Below are 20,591 nucleotides of genomic sequence, written 5' to 3' on the forward strand. Positions count from 1 at the left end.
TATGACGTCATGGCCAGCTACTGCGGCAACATCAAGGCGGTGTCGTCAACGACCATTACTCTTTCCGCCTCTTCTGGCTTGCCAAGCACCTTCTCACGGTATACGAGTGTCGTTTTTTTTTTATTGCGTAAGTATAATTAACTAACAAAGATCCAAAAAGCTTTTTTCTTTATTTAGTGTCGTTTTAACAATGTGAAATACCCAATGTTTGTCATGTGCTGGTATTTACGTGTAAAATGTTTTTCCAAATAAAATTTAATTGGAAATGTAGCATGTGCCCTGAGCACGGTGGCTTGTGTCATTCTTTTTTTTTTTTTTGGGGGGGGGGGGGGGGTCTACGATCTTTTACTTCTTTGTTGTGTGTGCACGTGCATACAGGTTATATTTGTTATTTCTCCACGGGGAGTGTAAGCAGCTTCCTCACAAACCATCATTGTACACGTTGTTGAGTCCATGTCACCACTACGACTGGATGATTTATCGTATCGTATTTCGATGAATCGATGAAGGCTTCAACTGCGAATAATAATTTTTATTGCGATTAATCGTTTGACAATAAATCATCAAAAAAGAAACGAAAGGCAAACGTCGCCGCGGACAATCCCCGCTTCAGCTGTTCAATAGCAAGGACGGGAATGACGCCGGTGGTGACATTTGAAACGCGAGAGGTACTGGGCTCGAATCCCGGTGCCACCTGAAACCCATTGTTGTTGTTTTTTTCTATTGGTTAGAAATGTACCACGACCTGGGGCAATTAATTGTCCATATCGGTTCCCATTTCGAAATTTTGGGGCACTGTAGAGACTTGCAAGGGTATCCGGGCGCCCCTTGTCCCCACCACGGGTTTGGTGAAATAGCCGAGCATCCGACACTGCTGCGGGAGCCAACTGAAAGATGCCGCTGTCTGTACCTACCGGTATATATATATATATATATCAAAACGTTTATTTAAAACATATACAAACGCGCTCCTACAGCCATGGAAGTGCTCGGCGACTACGGGAGTTCCCGACGCTTGAATGGACACCGACCTAGCGGAAAGTTGACGGCACGGGACCGGCAGACTCCCACTAAGACTGCGCAAAAAAAGCCACTTGTGCGCCCGGTGCTTCGAGCCAGCGGAGAGAAAACGTAGCCACTACAGCCTTAGTAGCCTGAACGGCCTGGCGTCGTCGTGTTGTAGCCGCAGGCGGGTGTAGCCTGGCGATCACTTTGGTCACCGGTTGATCGCCGATGGCGTCATGTAAACTGCGCGAACATTTAGGAACAGGCAGCAGACCAATAAAACCATGGTATACGCCACCGTGAATGCAACATACCTGCCGGACTCAAGAACCTAGCTCTGCAATGAACGAGAAGATGGGGAACTCTTTTTTTTAAGTTCCCCCTCTCCCTTACTCCAAGTGTAGGGTAGCAAACCGTACGCTCGTCTGGTTGACCTCCCTAGATTTCCTCTTTGATATATATATATATATATATATATATATATATATATATATATATATATATATATACGTCACAAACATATGAAGCCAACAGATAACGAAGCCAATGAAATTCGCATAGGGGAAATTATTTGTAGCTTTTGAGTGAAGGAATGTTAAACTGATATGCGAAATGGAAGTGGGCGTAAAAACAACTTGCCACTTGTGGGAGCCCGACCCACAGCCTCGTTAAAAATTGGTAAACAGCGTTACAAAAATAAGTTCAAGAGGAAGCTTTATCCCGGGAGCTCCTAAACGCACGAGAAAGGAGAAATAATTTAGCTCGGCATCAACTGCACCGAATTGGATTAGATTTATTGCAGTCGAAACAAAGTTAAAATGCAGTGTATACTCTAAGAAACGGATTTTCCATTTATGCCCCGTCAATTTGACAAATACCAATTATTGAAACTTTCGAATAACAACTATCCAGCGTACAACTTTGTAACGAAATAAAAACGATATCACAATTCTGTAAGCCGCGCCTAATAACGCATCTGAAGCGGACACAAATTGGTGTATTTTAAACCCGTCTGAAGTGTATCGGTAATTTGTGAGTAAGATATTGCAAAACCCTCGCAAACATTGTAAGATTGTCTTGTGAGCTGTAAATTCATATATCAAGTTTGTCCGTTTTAGATGTTCAAACAGACGCAGTTCTTTAAAATGCGATACCCGTTTTTAGTGCAGAGTTGCGGATTTCAGATTTTCTTTTTTCGAAGCTTTTCAATTTCTGGCAATATTAAAAAAAGACGGTCGCTAGAACTCAACGTTGTCTCGCAAATGCAACAAATTTCATCCAAATCGGTCTAGCAGCTGTCTTATGAGAGCCTTTTTGCGTATTACATGTAAAATTTGATTAGGGAAATCAGCGTTGGTGTGGAGTTAATGCGATAAATGACAGGTGATGCTTTTAGACTCGAATACGATACTTTTCACTCACTCAAGAAAATAGATCAGCAAGCGTCGCAAGCAAGTCGAAAACGACGCGATGCTTCGAAATTGCGGTTGTTCCGGTTATTGTCGGGAAGCGAGATTGTGGGTACCTACCAGCGACCTTTGTTATCACTCTTCCTCTGAGCTCTCGACGTGCTGCTAGGGAGGCTTTGCTTGATGTGGCGTAGCGGGCTTACATAACTTCATAAACTTCAATCGTATGCACCATCTAGCCCGAATGAATGTTGTTCTGAACCATATTATTCTAAATGGCGCGTACGTTCAAAGAACGACGGGCTCCCGTTGTCCCTGCCGCTTATCGTTGCCCAAAATGGTCCTAAATTCGCTTAGCAAATCCGTTACATAAAACGTAGAAGCGGCTTTCTATTGGCTTTTACGTTCGCGCCTTATCGAAAAAAACTGATAGTTTTGCGCGTGTTAATGAGTGTGCGTGTTACTTGAGAGGGTAAAGGCCAACGGAAGAGAAAGACCTTAGATGACTTCAGCAATAAAGAAAAAAAAAGCAAAAATAAAAATGAATGTATAGAATAATTACACAACTTCGCGATCCCGTCAAGAGTAGGAGTTATCCAAATGACGAAGGCGGCTTCTTTGCCTCACATCACTTGTAACATGTGCGCTCCCTGTGTGTTCTTGATCGGCGCCCGGAGAAGGGTGAATCACAGCCAAGCGAGAAAGCCCATTGCATCATAGTGTGAAAGCGTCAAGTTCGGAACTGCGCGCAGATGGCGGGCAAGGCCAGGCAACCCAACATCCGGTTTAAAGTTGGGGAAGGGGGAGAGGGGGCTTGCCCGAGCTAGGGTGGATTCTAGCCACCCTACCCGAGCTTTACCATGTTCATGCTGCGTCCATGCTTCATAGTCTGCGTAATCTGTGCACTGCAGCAAAATGTCCATGAGCGATTCGATAGAGCAGCAGTCAAAGAGGTCACTGCAATAAAGGAGTACTTACTTCGCATGTTAGACTGTGTGTGCGTGTGTGTGTCAAGGTCCAAACGCTGTAAACCCTAGAAAAGAGTCTGGCCGTGTAAGCGCCTGAAAGAATTTCCTGTAACACTTACCAAAGTAACAGCCTGCCTTACCTCTTCTAGGAACTGAACATAATATATCTGAGTACAACAAGTTCTTTTTAATCATTTTTAAACGGGGACTCCGGAAGATAACACGAACCGCTGCAATTTCACGGCAGTAAAACTTCGTATCGCATGTGTGTGCGCGTTACGTGCAAGGAGTAGGGAGACTCCAAAAACCTGGAAGTCGGCTGCCCTCTGGGTCACGAAATGTTCTTTTTTTTTTTTTTGTAGAACCACGTCCGCATTTTTTTGGAAAAGCTGAATGGGCATGCCACTATCGCTCCATGTTCTTATGACCACGTGGAGGTTGTCCTTTTTCAGATAACAGAGTTCGGTCTATTCTAAGACACTATCCCCAGGGTAGGGACGAGAAGATAATCTAACGGGGGTGGGGGCATTGTCGGGAAGCGAGATTGTGGGTACCGACCAGCGCCCTTTGTTATCACACTTTTCTTCCTCTGAACGCCCGACGCGCTGCTTGGGAGGCTTTGCTTGATGTAGCGTAGCGGGCTTACATAACTCCATAATCTTCAACCGTACAGGCGATACCGTATCTGTGCGAGCCAAGCAATGTTTTAAGCGATAACGCCTGAACTCGGCGAGATGTCTAAAGGTTGGCGATAGCGCAGCTCGTAAGCAGGGGGAAACGAAGATTGGTGCAGAGTTAAACTAAACGAACGACGCGATTGTGCGGGCGAGGTCTTTTAAAGAGATTTCGTTAAGCATGGCCATACGTATGAGAAATCGCAGTTAAATAAACTAGGTGGTCACAAGCTCTAGAGAAAGCTCCGGAATGATTTCAATTCCCCGATCCTGGTGCAAAATTTCCAAAAGTCAGCGTTTTGAGCACCAGTGTAATTTTACATAAGTATACCCGAAACACACGGACCATCGTCTCATATCCATACGACCTAATGGCACCGCGGACGGTAAACCACGCCCCTGATAAATACATCACAGCGGAAGTTCGAGCAAAATGTTATAGACTGTGTGGCCTGTACTAAATGTACTGTACGTATTGCCTCCGGAGGCACTGGCATTACGAGAACGGCAGGGCAACTTTCGCAATCACGCCTCCCCGCTAATTCGCAGAATTCAGCAAACCGCTATATACAAACGAAACCAATTGCACACAGAGAGAGACTCCTCCCTCTCCCCCTTTCAATCGTTTCGCAAGACGCAACGGGTCGCGCGCGCTGCGCACGTTCGCACTCGCGCGACACAAAGAGCAAAAACAGGCGAAACCGCGCGACCTTGGGGCGTGCGGCGCAGCGAACACACAAACGACGCAGGCCGAGCGCAGCACAAAGAGAAAGCCAAGCCGCGCTCGCGTCACATGGCTCCGAAAGCGGCGGCGGCGGCGGCCGACGGAGGGGAAAAAACAAGGAGCGGGGGCGACAACCACTTTACACAATGGCGTTTTATTGGACAACGCCCCAAAACGCGCACCGTTTCGCTGGCGGCACACGAAGCGTCCAAGCTCTCGATCGGTGCTTGTTCGGGGCGGTGGTGGTGACGATGAGGGGAGGGGCGATAGCGAGATTCATCAGTCCATGTATGTACACACAGCGCGAACACCGAGTCTCTCAAGTCCGCGCGCGTCCTAGGGCGCGTACGACGACACCATGATCTGACAGCCCTGCTTGACGTGCGTCATCACCTCCTGCTTGAGCCGGCACACCTGGTCGCGAAGCAGGCTCACCATGGAGCCGAGCTCGGCGTTCTCGCTCTTGAGCGCGTTCACTTTCTCCTCGAGCCGCGAGATGCGCTCGAGCTTTCGCTTACGGCACTTCGATGCCGCGATTCGGTTCCTCAACCTCTTCCGTTCCAGCTTAATCCTCTCTTGGTCGCGCATGTCGATGGGCGACAGCGGCGGCGTGGCGCCCAGCCGAGGCACCGTCTGGGGCTCGTCTTTCACGTCGCCGCCCGTTGCCGAGTGCTCGGACGACGAAGGCAGGATGAAACTGTCGTTGGAGGTCGAGGCGCCCGAGTCGGACATGTCGGGGCCCGACGTGGTGTGCTGCTGGAGCGCAGGTGGCTGCTGTTGAGGCGCTTGCTGCTGCTGGTGAAGCTGAGCGAGCGCGTCGACGAAACCGCGCGCGTACTGTTCCTGTTCCTCGGTGGCGGTCCGCGAGAACAGCGTGGTCGGTGTCGGCGTCGGCGTGGTCACCAGTCCGTTGTGAGCGATGATGAGCCGCTCGAGCTCCGGCGACGCCAGCTGCAGCATGTTCAGGTCCGGAGAGGTGAGCAGGCCCGAGCAACGGGCCTGCTTGCTGCGCTCGGGTCTCCCCGCGCTGTTCAAGTCCAGGGTCATGCTCCGCTTGCGCGAGCTCAACTCCTCGCGCCTCGACAGCTGCTGCTGCTGCTGTTGCTGTGCTGGCTGATGCATCGTAGGGCGCGCGCTGTTGCCTCCGCTACTGTCCTCGTAGAAAGTGGTCTCCATCGCGGTCGGCCGCGCCCCTCGCTGCGCGCACAACTCCTTCCAGCGGGCCGCGCTTTGCTCGTGCACCCCGAAAAAAACACGGACACTGCGATGCTGCTCGGACCGACACGGGTGTGAGTCACGCGCAAATTCCCCCCCACATCGCCTTTATAAACTGGTGACTCACCGAGATGCGTTTGGAGACGTCACTTCCGTCTGACATCATGTAGAGACAACGTGATTCGTTAAGCATGATGTCATATTGTTCACGTGATCCGTGTCGTCACGTCCTTGGTTGTTTCCAGGAAGAGCGGAAACGGGGAACGATGAGAGTTGTTTCGTCCTACCTCAGTGGGTACTCGAAGAGAAAAGCGTGAGGTGAAATTTTTGTTCTGGCGCTGTAATCGCTTGTAGTCAAAACTGCACACATATGTGAAAAAAAAAAAACTTTGTATGTGAAAACATAAATTCAAGAGCACTTAATTACTTAAAAATTCTAAGCAGTGTGAATAAAATGCTTGAACTTATGAATATAAACATACAAACGTTGTTTCAACGTTTTATCGCTTGTGATAGCAGCGCTTTTCTGTTTGAGACGACAGAAGTATGAAATGGCAACGTCGCAATAATGATGTGTCCACTAAGGAACACCGTTTCATTTTTAGCGATTTGTCTCTCTGCGTGGGTAGGAACGGGCGCCTTTTTTCCGGTTCGAAATTAGCGATCACGTCATACTCCCTGCAGTGTTTATGCTCGATTCGCCCTTGCTTCTGCGGCCGGTACGACGAGTACTACAGCATACGAATGCCCTCAAGTTGGTTCGCGCGCACACCAACGAGCTTGGTACAGGTACTCGGTCGGGATGCCCCGCTGGGTAGACGGGCGTCAAACCGTGCTGTTATAGAATTTGGTTCGTACGAAAGAATGTCATAAAGCAACCAGGAAGTAAAAGCTCCACAATGTATAGACCTGCGGCGCTTGAACGGTCAGGCGCAGGTTCACGGGGTTGCCTTCCGTGCTGCAACAGGGCAGCTAGCCAAGTTGTTCGAAGCAGCCGCACACATGTCAACTAAGTGGTGCTGGTGGTGCCAAGAAAAGGAAAACGAGACAATTCTCACTTGCACGGCCAAACAACTCTGGCGAACGTGGTGCTGACCGGGAAGTTTGTCGCGAAGGGCTTAATTCTGCCCGCAGCGGTGATATTTTTTGAACGCGCGCATCTTCATGGGAAACTCGGACAGGGGTGGAAACAAAATGATGTTATGGAAAGGGCACAGGCGGCAGATCAAAGAAAGTGAATACGGAAAAAACCGCTACGTCTACAAGAAAGAACGCAGGAAAGTGGGAGCGAGACAAGCGATGTTTTGTTTTTATAAATAATTTTGAAAATGTGCATGACCAGCAGTACCCCTCCTAGAAGATAACCAAAGCCACGCATTCCACGACTGTCTCGGATATCGAAGTGTCCACAACACCAACAGTCTCTGGAATCGACGTTCAGCACCCGATCCGAAACTCGCGAGTTGCGATCACGAGCCTGTTTATCGCATAACGGAAAAGAACAATGCGCAGTAGCCGACGCAGCGTTCGTTGAGCGATGGGCCGCTGTCCCTGCTGTTGCAAGGATTCCTGGATGACTAGCACCAGCAGGTGTTTCTGATTTTTTTTTTCTTAATTATCCTTGTTCATTTTCTTTTTTACTTTTCTTTCCACGGAAAGCTAGTATTGCAGGCTTCCCTTGTCAATCAACATTCCGGAGCTGTAGCGTATCGCGCGATATTCACAGGCGCTGTTATCGCTAAACGAAAACAGCAATTAACTGCAGTATTTGTGCAGAAATGACAATTCGGTCATCCTCTGCAACAGGGATAAGCCAATGACCGCCAGCACGTTCAGTCGATATCCTACAGACATCGAGTACCGGGACAATTACCCCGCCATGTGCTCAATACGTCCAGTGGACGTCCATTGCATGTAAGGCCGCGCTTTACGCATGTCCTGCAGACAGCCCTTGTACGTCAGTGAGGTACAGTCAACCGCAAAAGTTTACGGGACGCAGGATCTGCCAAAAAGCTGCATTCTCGCGAAGCGTGGTCACACGGCCTCGAATTAAATGTTCCAGCATGTAGTAGCCTTCGCCACATACACAGCGATTCATTAAATACGAAGTGTCATGCCTTAACAGCACAGGATTTCACATATGAAGGGGAAACCACATCCCGGAAACTTTTGCCATTGACTGTACATTATGGAGGCGGGGGGGGGGGGGGGCGCATACGTACTGTGTGCATAGCACGAACATGTTGGGGCCTTCTGCGCACTTTTGGATACAAATATGCCATGTTTAAAGCACTGTCAGTAGAATCGCTGTGAATAGCCTTAGTTATTTGTACATATGCATGGCAATCTTGCAGATTGAATGACGGTTACATAGTAAAAAGTGTGCAAGGCTATTGTGTTACCCTTGATTCATGATGTGCACAAACATTGGTGGTTTTGTGCATCGAAACTGACATGTCTGTAAATTGCGCTAATCATGTTTCCATAAAATTTGTGTTTTTTGCTTGTGTATTGCATGAGCATATTTCAAAGCCATGGTATCACCACCCTGAGACACACTTTTCAACATTCTCTCTCTCAACGTCATGCCGTTTGGTTTGTGCAACGCGCCTGCAACATTTGAAAGGTTTACGGACACGCTACTGCGCGGCCTGAAATGGGAGAGAGAGAGAGAGAGAGAGAGAGGGAAGACGGAAAGGCAGGGAGGTTAACCAGACTGAGTCCAGTTTGCTACGCTACACGTGGGGAGGGGAATGGGGAGTGAAAGAGGGAGAGAGAGAACTTAGGTGTAGGATGTCTATAGTCGTGCACTCAAGTCTGTTGCCCTCAGGTAGCGAAAAAGCGCTCGAATTGCTTTCTGGGAGTTTTTATGAAATGGGAGGTTTGTTTATGTTATCTAGACGACGTCGTCATTTTTGGCTGCACTATTGTGGAGCACAACCATTGACTGGACGTTGTTCTGACGTGCCTTGAGCAAGCTGCCCTTACCCTCAACTCCAAGAAATGTCACTTTGGCCAACAAGAGGCGTTAGTACTTGGACATCTAGTAGACAAGTAGGGGGTGTGACCAGACCCACAGAAGGTCGCTGCAGTTAGCGGCTTTAAACAACCGCAGTCACAACGCAAGCTGAGGAGCTTCTTGGGTCTTTACTCGTACTTCCGACGTCTTGTGCCCAACTTTGCTGGTACTGCCTACCCTCTGACTTCATTGCTGTGTAAGGATAACCCATTCACCTTGACAGCAAATTACGATTCCTCAGTTCGTCAACTAAAGTTGCTGCTCTCTTCCGGACCCATACTTCACCATTTTGACCCCTCTGCCACAACAGAATTGCACACTGATGCGAGTGGAATCGGCCTCGGCGCCGTCCACGTCCAGCATTTTGGTGAAGCCGAGCATGCCATTGCCTACACCAGCTGTTCGTTGAGCAAGGCCAAACAGAATTGCACTGTCACTGAGCAAGAGTGTCTCGCTGTCATCTTTGCAGTCCAGAAGTTCCACCCATATCTCTACGGGGGCTGCTTCACGATCGTTACTGATCACCATTCACTATGTTGGTTGGTTGGTCTCCACGACTTGTCTAGCCGCCTTGCTCGATGGGCGCTACATTTGCATGAATTTGACTTCGCAGTCCGTTACAAGAGTGGCCGACATCATGCGGACGTCGAGTGTCTGTCGAGGCTCCCTCTACCAACAAGTGCATGTGACGCCAACGATTTCGATCAGTTTCTGGCCGCCATCGACGACAATCTTTTTCTCAACCTGGCCACTTTCCGGGAAGATCAGTGCGACGACAGCAGCCTAGATGCCCTCTTCGCCTCAGCTGCTCAACTAACAGGTAAAAATGGTTTTGTCATCCAAGATGGCCTGCTCTACAAGAAGAATCATGCAGCTGATGGCGCCCGCCTCCTCTTAGTGGTCCCTAAGAATTTGAGAACCCACGTGCTCCGCGGTATGCATGATGATTTGACCGCTGGGCACCTAGGTTTCACCAGAACATACCACCGCATTCAGGGCCAATCCTACTGGACTAGTATGCGATGGGATATAGAAAAATATGTGGCCAGTTGTAACACGTGCCAGCAATTCAAGCGCCCTAATACTGCTCCGTTTGGACTCCTTCACCCTGTGGAGCCACCATCATTTCCTTTTAAAATGGTTGGAGTGGACCTTCTCGGCCATTTCCCGCACTCAACAAACGACAACCATTGGATTATAGTCTTCGTCGACCATTTGATGCGTTATGCTGAAACCACAGCGATGCCATTGGCCACGGCTCTTGATGTTCCAGGCTTCCTCTTGTCCTCCGTTATAGTGCGTCATGGACCCCCGCGTGTTATTGTGAGCGATCGTGGTTGCCAGTTGGTGGCTGACGTAGTCGAAGAGCTGTTGCGTCTCTGTGCTTGCCAATTTCGCCACATGACCCCATATCATCATCATGATCAGCCTGGATATGCCCACTGCAGGGCAAAGCCCTCTCCCATACTTCTCCAACTACCCCAGTCATGTGCTAAGACCCCATATCACCCGCAGACAAATGGCTTCATCGAGCACGCTAACAAAACTTTGACCAATATGCTTTCGATGTACGTCGATTCCAGGCACAAAAATTGGGACGATATCTTGCCTTTTATCACATACGCCTACAACACTGCAAAGCATGAAACTACCGGCTACAGTCCTTTCTATCTTCTTTATGTCGGACCACCCGGCAGCTTCCTTGACACCATTCTAACTTTTACTCTTCATGCGGACTCTCCTATTGCCCAGACTCTCTGCTGTGCTGAGGAAGCACGCCTCATAGCTCAGCTCCGTACGTTGGCATCCCAGGACCGCTCCAAGATGAGCTACGATTCACGCCATAAGAATGCGTCATATGACAAAGGGGACATAGTATGGCTTTGGACACCACTTCGCAAGCGCGGCCTGTGCCTGCAGTTTCTGGCTCGTTACACCGGGCCTTTCGTCATGACCAATCGCTTAAGTGATGTGACCTGTTCGATTGCTTGTCTCGTCTCTAATGGCTACCGGTCTAAGAAGACGCAGCTTGTTGACATCGCCCGCCTGAAATGCTGTCATTCCCGTGACTCCGAGTGGACGTAACAGTTACTCGCCCAGCGGGCTTCGTCTGTGAAGAGAGGAGTGTTACGCTAAAGCTACAGGAAGAACGGAGGTAGAGGAGAACGAAGTGCACTTGTCTTTTCAGCGGCTCGGTGTCTGCGCGGCCCCTTTTCATCAATTCATCTTTAAATAAATGCACCCCATCGTAACAATATATATATATTGCAACTGACGGTGGTCTGGAACAGACCACCCTCGGGTTGAGCCTCGAAGAGGCAGGAAGTGTTGAGTGAGCTCCTAAACAACACTTTGCAATGTAGTGAACCTGGTTCATATCATGGATCCGGGACATCAAAGAGGTGCGACCTAATGCTAATGCATTTCTCTCGCATTTACTGCTAAATCTCCACTGCATTTTTTTTTCTAGGTGGGTTCCCTTCAGGCCATAGTTATAAAATATCACATACACTTTCAACTTATGTAAAAAAATGTCGGAACTCATCTTTCGATGACTATTGACGGTAATGCAAATAGCATTCGAGCAATATAACGACAGACTGTATTCCTGAAGTCACATTTATTTACGTGCTTAGTGTTGATTGTGAGAGCTTTGTTGCTTTGGCTATGTTATATGTACTCCGATATCATCCCACTTTGGTAAGGCTCTCACTTGAAAAGGTAGCCCACGAGTATGGCGTCATGACGACGATTGCATGACCCCAACACAGTGATGATGGAATGGCGAAGGAAGAATGATATCGATAGAACAACAAAGGAGTACAATGATGACAGCATGACGACAATGAGATGTCGATTAATAAATTATGTGATGGTGTAATCACAAGAGCATGACGACAATGACACGAAGGCAATGAGATGACGATGACTGTATGGCAATGATGGTGTAATGACAATGATATGACGAGAACCGGAGGAAGAAGCTGGAATGACGAAGATGTTGCGATGGCGGCTCCATGACGACGGCAGATTAATTACGATTGAATGACAATGACATGATTACAATATGATCACGAACAAGGAATGACGTCGATGGATCGACGAAGGTGGTATGATGATGACGGCATGACAATGGTGAAAGAACGCAAGACGATGATGGCACGATGAAAACTGTATTATGACAACTGTGTGATAACGATCGCTCACGACGATGGCATGACGAGAATAGGATGCCGAAGTTACTATGACGATGACACAATTACAAGGATGGCGTGATAACCGCATGAGGACAATGGGATGGTGATGAGTGTATGATGATGATGACAATGGTGTAACATTCATTGTATTATGAAACCTGTATGACTAAGATAGCATAACGACAGGGCATGATGAGTGTCGAATGATGAAGCTGGTGTGATGACAATGGCACATGACAGCATGATGACGACGATCTTACATCAAGGCATGATTGCGACTGTCTCACAATGACGGCATGACAAAAGTGGAATAATCACGAATGAATGACGACAGTATAATTATAATAGAATGACGAAGGCGGTATGATGATGATGGCTTGATGAAAGTGGGATGATATTACTGAAGTGATGACAATTATTAAACGATCATGTGACTACGATGGTGTGACAACGACAGCATGACGAGAATCAGATCACAAAACTTGAATCAAGACAATGCAACGACCACATGCCCATACTTAATGGCAAGCTATTAGACAACATGGGCGACTGAGTCGGGGCAGAAAGGCGTAACGATGACGGCGTGACGAGAGTAAGATCACGACGCTAGAATGATGACGATTGTATCACCACAACAGCATCACGATGGTGGTGCAAGAAGGAATGCATGATGACTGTATGATGATGAAATTGTGAAGAGAGTTGGATGACGAAGCTGGAATCAAGACAATGCAACAACCACGACAGCATCACAATCGAGCCCATACTTGGACAACTTGGGCCACCGGATTAGGGTAGAATGACGCCGACGTCGTGATTAGAGTAAGATATGAAACTGGAATGACGCTGATGAGAGGACCACGATGGTATTACAACCAGGAGCACATATGTAGTGGCCCAAGCATGTAGACAACTTGGTCCACTGCATCAGCATAAAAGGCTAGATGGATAGATGTAGATAAGCTCAAAATGGCTGAAGCGAAGAGTGCTATTTGCATTAAAAACTTTATATTATATACAAAAGCGTGTATGTCTCAATGGTTATACTCGTATACTCGCTGCAATAAAGAAAGCAAGCAACAGGGCACCACAGGCATTAGGAAGCCAGAGGAATTGAAAATGTTAAGAAAGAGTCGAATATGAAAAGTTGAGCACTCTGGTACCAGCAAAGGGAGCATCGTGATGCTTGTTTGGCTGGTTGGATTTCAGGCCGGCTTGGTATGTTGCACACTGCACATTATTTGACCATCACAGGCGATATAATGGTGCACACCAACTCACTTACAACACTAGTGAATGTCTTTGCGAGAGCTACCACAGTAATAAGGAAGCTACGGCTAAAAAAAAACATCATAAATAAGGACTTCAATGATTCCCGCAGCTCTAATAATGACAGCAATCATGGCAGTGCTGTCAATGCTACTGGATTAGCTTACTAGAAGATCATCTAGTAACGTTGGGAGTGTGAGTGTTGAAGACAGTGATAAATGGCCAAAAGACTGGAAAATGAAGCATCCAGTTTTATTATAGTAAACTTACATCTGACATTGAAGATACCTTTTGTATTCATTACACGCATACCCACTGATATTGGTGAAAAATATTGCATATTTCAAGTTAGCTTTATCTGATATTTTGTTATATCGAGGCTCAACTTGCATTGTTACATAAGACAGACTATGCTAAAGCAGGCCATTGCGTTGGTTTTGCCACCAGCAACAAAGCACAGTTGATGAAGGTGGTTATTTCCGATTAAGACACAAGGAGATTGAGTTGAAAAGGTTGTTGCAACAGCTGAATATCAAAAGTTAGATGAAATTCTTTTTAAAATCCTTGGAATTTAATTTCTGGCTATGCCTCGCAAATTTTGCAGGGACATCTGGGAAGTTTATCCTTATACCTGCGAACCAATGAATTTGAAAATTCATAATATCCCAATGATATGAATTGGGGAGGGAGCACACATTTGAAAAAAAATTTTGTTCTGAGAACACATTATAACTAACACATACGCCCATCAGTAACAATGATTTACATTTGATGCAGCACGTAAGCAGCACTAAACTTGGAACAGTAGATACTGACAATGAGAACACTGTGTTTAGATCACAGTGACTTGTTTGGCAATTTTGCTGTTGCTGATTTTGTTTGCTCAGAAACTCGTCTGTATAAGCCCTCTTGTGACCTTTCACCATCGGAAGACTTCCAATGGAATGTTTGGAGACTGGCGAGTGAGACTTTGTGGAAGAACAGAATCGATTTTTGGTAGAATGTTGCACAACATTAGTAAAATTGTAGAACATTATGGAAATATTCGTAAACGTTAGAAAATATTTCAGAGAGTTGCCAGGTATGTCTTCTGGAAGCCGTTAAATTTCACCACATTGGCCTTCTCAGCCTATCAAGAAAAGCATAGCAGCACCATGAGCCACTTAGTGATGAAAAACACAAACCCTGAACCTGACGGGTCTCTGGCCATTGACTTGCACCAGGCCCTGGATGTCACTGAGCCACAGACTGATTGTTTAGAGTTAGAGGAAGGAAGATGTGACCTTTAGCACAGATACATAAGCTGTTTTAATGCCAGGCATTCTTTGCCACTTACCGGATAAATTACAGTAGGTAAATTTCTCTGATCGCCGTGTTGGGAGCCTCTTCAATAAAAAGAATTGCATCCATTGATGAGATTTTAACCAGGGGACCCCCATCTCTATGGGGGACCTTGGCTGATCGTTGCTATAGCTCGATATTCCATCCATTAGCCTACAAATGCATGTGCGACAAAAGTGAATCACAACCTTACCACTGTGCTCTCCTTCCCATGTGCAAGCCAATGCTCTGAAACAGTTTGTGCATGCGTCACGTGCCCCCCCCCCCCCTCACCCCATATAGCAATAATTTTCTTACAAACGCAAGAGCATGCCAGTTTCCTTCATCTTTCCCTGATGGCAACTAGTGTTCTTGAGATGCTGTGTGGCACTGCAACGCCATCGGGGTCGTGAATGAATGAATGGCGGAGTTTTACGTACCAAAACCACGATTTGATTATGAGGCATGCCTTAGATTAATTTTGACCACCGGAGGATCTTTAAAGTGCCCCGAATGCACGGGACATGGTCGCTTTTGCACTTCGCCCCCATCGAAATGCGGTGGCCGCCGCCGGGATTCGATCCTGTGACCTCGTGCTTAGCAGTGCAACACTGTAGCCACTAAGCCACCATGGCAGATCCTTCGGGGTCAGCCCAGGTCTTAACAAAGCAGACTGTAACGCCAGTTCACCGGCGAGTAAGAACTAAATGTCCTTACTTCATCCATAACTGCTTAAATTTGAGATAGACTGTTAAGCAACGGGCCCCACAGCTGTGCTGTTGTCATTGCATACACATTTGTGTCACATACACATTGTGCCATCTGGTAACACTTTGTGAAACTCCATACAATGCGAGATAGCCAGGTACCTGCAAAACGCTTCACATAACATTTATTCCTACAGTGCGTAGGATCTGCATATTTATTCTTTGTTATACATTCTGTGCAGCGGACATTGTACAATAATCTTTTGACCCCTCCTGCCCCCCAATGACTGTCTCATTGAACACAAACCTTCACTGACATACCATGCATCTGCCACCTTTACAGGTGTTTAGGTTTAGAGGCAAGGACGTTCATACACAATTTCTGAAATCTTGTTAGTGGAATTTCATGAAGCTGAAGACTTTGGGAATGCTTTCTGCACGTGTTATGTTTCCCAAGTTTGTGAAAATCCCGCTTACTTGACCCCAATGCATTTCATCGAGCATAACAAAAGGATAAAAAGCACTTTCGTGCTTTCACAGAATTGCTTACAGAAGGTAGTAGACAGAAATCTCACCCTAGTGTCTACGGGAGCGTTAAGCATAGTGGTTCAACGAGAATACGAATGACAGACAGTACATGGATTTGCCTAAACCTCGTCTTTCTGGCTTCAAATGATATTGTGACTTTGCAAATTGATCATGTTCAACGAGATATCGCATTATGTATGCAACAAGTTGCAATTATTCTGCGTTTCTGTCCCATTATGTCACTGATGGACCTGTATGTTCTCTACTCTCTAGTGAGGACCATAATTAGAATGCATGTGCCATTATCTATGTCATTTCTCCCTTCTGAATAACCGAAAATAAGCCATTGTGTTCATTTTATACTACTCAAGAGACAAAAAAAAAAAAGATGACATTGGGGGTGCATCCCCTTTGAAAGAAACCAACACAAAAGGGTTATTAAGATCTTAATCTATGTTGAACTTTACTTAGTACATAAACAGCAGTTCCCTGCTTTCTGCCTGGTGGAGATTTTCAAGCCCTTGAGGCATTGGCTGGCTCGAAATTTCTGCTGTTGCACTGACTGATTGAAAAATAAAGGTGTGCCAAGAGTTTAATTGCTTTCCCGAGTCTAGAAAAATATGATCGCTTAGATATTCGTTTCAATAAAGACAGATAAAGATTAAATAATTTGCAAAAATGCTTGAAGCATGAATACTAAAAAAGTTTATGTGGCACTGGCAATCCTTCCCATGATAGCTCAACTACAGCAATGCCAGAGTTCTATACTAGGACTCTCGTTAAGACAAACTTTAAGAGACCATGAAAACGTGTTCGTTTTATCAAAGGCTCGTCTTAACAGAAGTGTTCCACAGAGCCCAAAATCTTCTGTTCCTGGTGCACCCGAATATCCATGACACAAAATAATAATGAAATGCCATTAAAACCAAAAGATTGACCCTAGAATAGACATTTATTCTACTATCTGCATTATGCAAAGTGCTGCTTCATGTAGTCTTAAACAACTAGGCATGGGTTGCTTGTCGGCACTGTATAAATTTGCATACAGTCACAAGAGCTGGCATTTCACTTATCTTGCTCATAAATTCTGCGGCACCCTCGTGTTGAAGAAAACTCACCAAAGCATTCGCAGCACTGCAAGCTGCCTCAAGTGTGAATCTGGTGCTTGTGGCCCCTGGGGAATGTCGTTACCTAATTACCAGCACGCTGAGACACGTCGACAACCTCCTCAATTATTGCTTGTATGATATCAAGTATGGTAAGACCTGGATGGCCTTAGAGCTAGATCTGCAGTCACACCAAGGGCTCAGTATTACTTTCTCTGACGATTGGCTGTCGAGAGGGACAAGGCCACTAATCAACCTCTGTCACTCTTGCACTCTGTAACATTGCACGAGGGCAGTCGCATAGCAAATGTGACTCTCTATGGTGGCCTTTAAGCTACGATGTTGGCCCTGCAGGTTTCCACCTCGTTGCTAATGCTTGTGTAGCAGTTTTTCTTCACAGAAACACCATTTGCCTTCTTGTATAGCTAGCGGGGTCACCGCCTCCAAGTCTGCCTATCCAGGAGCTATCCCTGTATCCATGATAAGCCTTTGTGCAAACAGAACAAGACTTAAGTAGACAACCTGAGTGCCTTGACCTGTCTTCTTGCATTGTCCTGTTTGCGCTAAGATTTATTATGTACTATACGCATTAGCTAGCTTGTCAATGCATTCTGCTGAGCTCCTGCTGAACAGAGTAGCACACTCCAGTGGCAGCTATGAAAGTTTGGCTTAACCAAATAAGCAGTTCATGTTGTGCAGATTTCTCCTTTTGGTATATGGTCTGTGGGAACCAACTGGACCCTTACACATCATTCCTAATACAGTAAAACCTCATTAATATGTATCCACTTAATAATCTTTTCCCATTTAAACACAGCCTCGATGAATCCCCCACCTTGTTGCCATTGAACCTAATGTATTGACTGACTGCTTAAGCTGTAGTTGCTTGACGCGTGCCAAATGGTTACTGTGTTGTGATGATTTCATTTTTTGGCAAGTACAAGCACGTAATTGATTAAATGTTGTGCGCATAGACCATACATAGAAAAATTGCAACGCACGGATCTTTCCCGGACTGCAGCCGCAACTGATAGTTATGTCAAAACATTGCAGCCACGATGTTTCCTGCTTCTAGTGCTTCCACAAGGATGACGATGTGGATTATGGCCTTTCCGTATCAGACATGGCGAGTGTGCTGACCGTCATGAGGGCGTTCGCAGAGAAGTGGGGCTTGATGGAGGAACTGGCTTGCGGCCTTCCCGAGTTTGAAGATGCCATTGTCACTGCAAGGCTGCCATGGCAGCAAGTGAAAATCACAAAACTTTTTGCTGCCTGCTCGCAAATAAAAAAACTTGTCTGCATGTGTGTTGGAGTGAGAATTAACATGTTTCTTGGGCTGGCTAGTCCATGGCTGCTCATCTGCCATTGTCAATTAATTGGCACGTCGCTTACTGCATACCTCATCCATGTTTCCTGCAAACTACATATTAACTAGGTTTTACTGTATCTGAAAATTCAATTTAACTGGGTTTGTCTTAAAGGAAGTCCACAGTAATTACAGTATAAAACACTTTATGCACTCCTTGATAATATTACGCTCTGCATCAATACAAGTAGTCTCTAATTTGTTGAGTTTACTTCATAATAAATGTATACCTGCCAACCTGTGAACCATAAAATCTCATGGTCACTGATATGGGGGAGCGTTGTCTGGTTAAGTAGCACGCATTACTTGAGGGGACCCTAAAACGAGGGACCCTAAAAGTGAGTCGTTAGAGTAGGTCCTTCTCATCATTAATTGACACATCTAAGTGCTCGGCGTAAAGCGTGTAATTTATTAAAAGGTTTCAAAAATGTACATGGCTGCCGATCCCAGCACACCGTTCGGCTGAATTTTCAGCCGCCCCTAACCATTTGACGTAAATTGCCCTAATGACACTAGTAGGGCGAACTATCTGATTGGCTGCCCAGGGCACGTCACCTATCATTTTTTCAACTTTATGGTGAACAAAAGTTGTTCATAATAGTTGGAATGTTAGTTAATTTGTTTACATAAAAAGAAAGTAACAGAAAGAGAATGCAAAACAACAATTTCTCACTACACTTAAGCACTTCTGGCACACAGCAAGCGTTGTCTGCTTGTGTTACTTACAACGTGCTCCATTTTGACGAGAGTTCCGTAGTCAGTGTCGGTCTCAGTCTTTCCACGAGCACCATAATTCGCCTTTGTAGCGTTGTGGGCTGCAAACATAGCGACTGGCAATATGTCAAGCTGTGACATCGTGTCCCTCTGCAAGGCAGCAGACGAGCAGAGTGGCTGCAGCGCATTGGACTGTCGCTATCCGATCAGCACCAGGATTTGTGCGTTTGCAGCTGTCGCTTTACACCAGAGGATTACTACTACAATAGGGTTTCGAGAGTCTGGTATTCGGGTAAACGCAAGCGCAAAGGGACAGGGCCTGGCTGTGCGACCGTGCCATTTGGCCATTTCACGGGATCAGCAGAAGCGCAAACATGGTCTGCACGGTTCAGCCACCTGGTGGCACAGAGCTCAACCACACACAGTAGCAGTAACGAAGTGTATTCTTCTTTGCTGCTGGTGCAAATTTTTCGCAGGAACAATCGTTCACACATTGTTTTTGTAAATGCTTAAAATCTTTCACACTTGGTTGGAGCAATATTAGCTCTTTATTTGGCTGGTTAAGCTCTGCGCCAGCAGGTGGCTGGACTGTGCCGACCGATCAGTCCGCTCACGCACGTCCATGCTAAAGTTCCTTCATCAGCTTGAGTTTATGCCTCCAGCAATCTGTCGAAATGCCCAGCTCGCCTGTGGTTACCGGAATACCAGACAAGTTCGGCGCTGCGACAGAATGCACGCAACGCACACTGCTTCATTAGCTCTTGCTTGGGGCCGACTGCCAAGCAGCTGACGGAGAGGTTCGACAGGCTTCGTGCGCTCGCTCTAAGAGAACTGAAGTAGACGACACAACGTGCCATCATGACACAGAGCCAGTGAATGCTGAGCTTAGTCCCCATCACTCTGCGAACGAGTTGAGGAGAAAATGCATGACTATGGAGGAAGGTAACTTGTAATTGTCCATAGCTCTCTTAATATGAGACATTTCACACAAATTGTGGTGCAAATGATTAGCTCTAGCTGTACCTTACGCATCTACAAAATTTGTCCGAACCGTTTCAGGGGCCCTTTAAATGCTTGCTTTGATCACATGCGTTCTAAGGAATACATATGCTCTTTATTGATGCTTTGCTGTTTGTTGTTGGAAGCAAACCACCACCAGGGAATGACTGTTCCATTCCGCTTTCAGTGGTGCCCACCGAGGCATTTTAAACTGCGTGGATTCTTTTTCCCTGAAGTTATAAGGAGCCATCTTTTGGACAGTGAAACAAGTGTACTCAACTTCTATTTTACCATGTTCCTTAAGTTGGCAGGACTATACAAAGCAAACAAAAGGCAAAAAGCAGCATTACCTCCTGCTCTTTTTTCTCTGC

At 46.4% G+C, this 20,591-nt stretch overlaps 1 protein-coding gene across 1 annotated transcript; it reads right to left on the reverse strand.

Annotated features, from left to right (window-relative positions):
* Positions 1-4,915: 4,915 nt before the first annotated feature.
* LOC126517858 (transcription factor Jun-like) lies at positions 4,916-6,106 on the reverse strand. The gene has a single exon (XM_050167668.3). It carries the CDS (start codon positions 5,954-5,956, stop codon positions 5,117-5,119), a length of 840 nt encoding a protein of 279 aa, XP_050023625.1. The 5' UTR covers positions 5,957-6,106; the 3' UTR covers positions 4,916-5,116.
* Between the last annotated feature and the right edge of the window lie 14,485 nt (positions 6,107-20,591).

Source organism: Dermacentor andersoni, chromosome 11, assembly GCF_023375885.2.
Source record: "Dermacentor andersoni chromosome 11, qqDerAnde1_hic_scaffold, whole genome shotgun sequence".
NCBI classification, from domain to species: Eukaryota; Metazoa; Arthropoda; class Arachnida; order Ixodida; family Ixodidae; genus Dermacentor; species Dermacentor andersoni.

What these genes read in the sequence shown, in the direction of transcription:
- LOC126517858 (XM_050167668.3), bottom strand. Translation starts at nt 5,956, where the DNA reads ATGGAGACCACTTTCTACGAGGACAGTAGCGGAGGCAACAGCGCGCGC.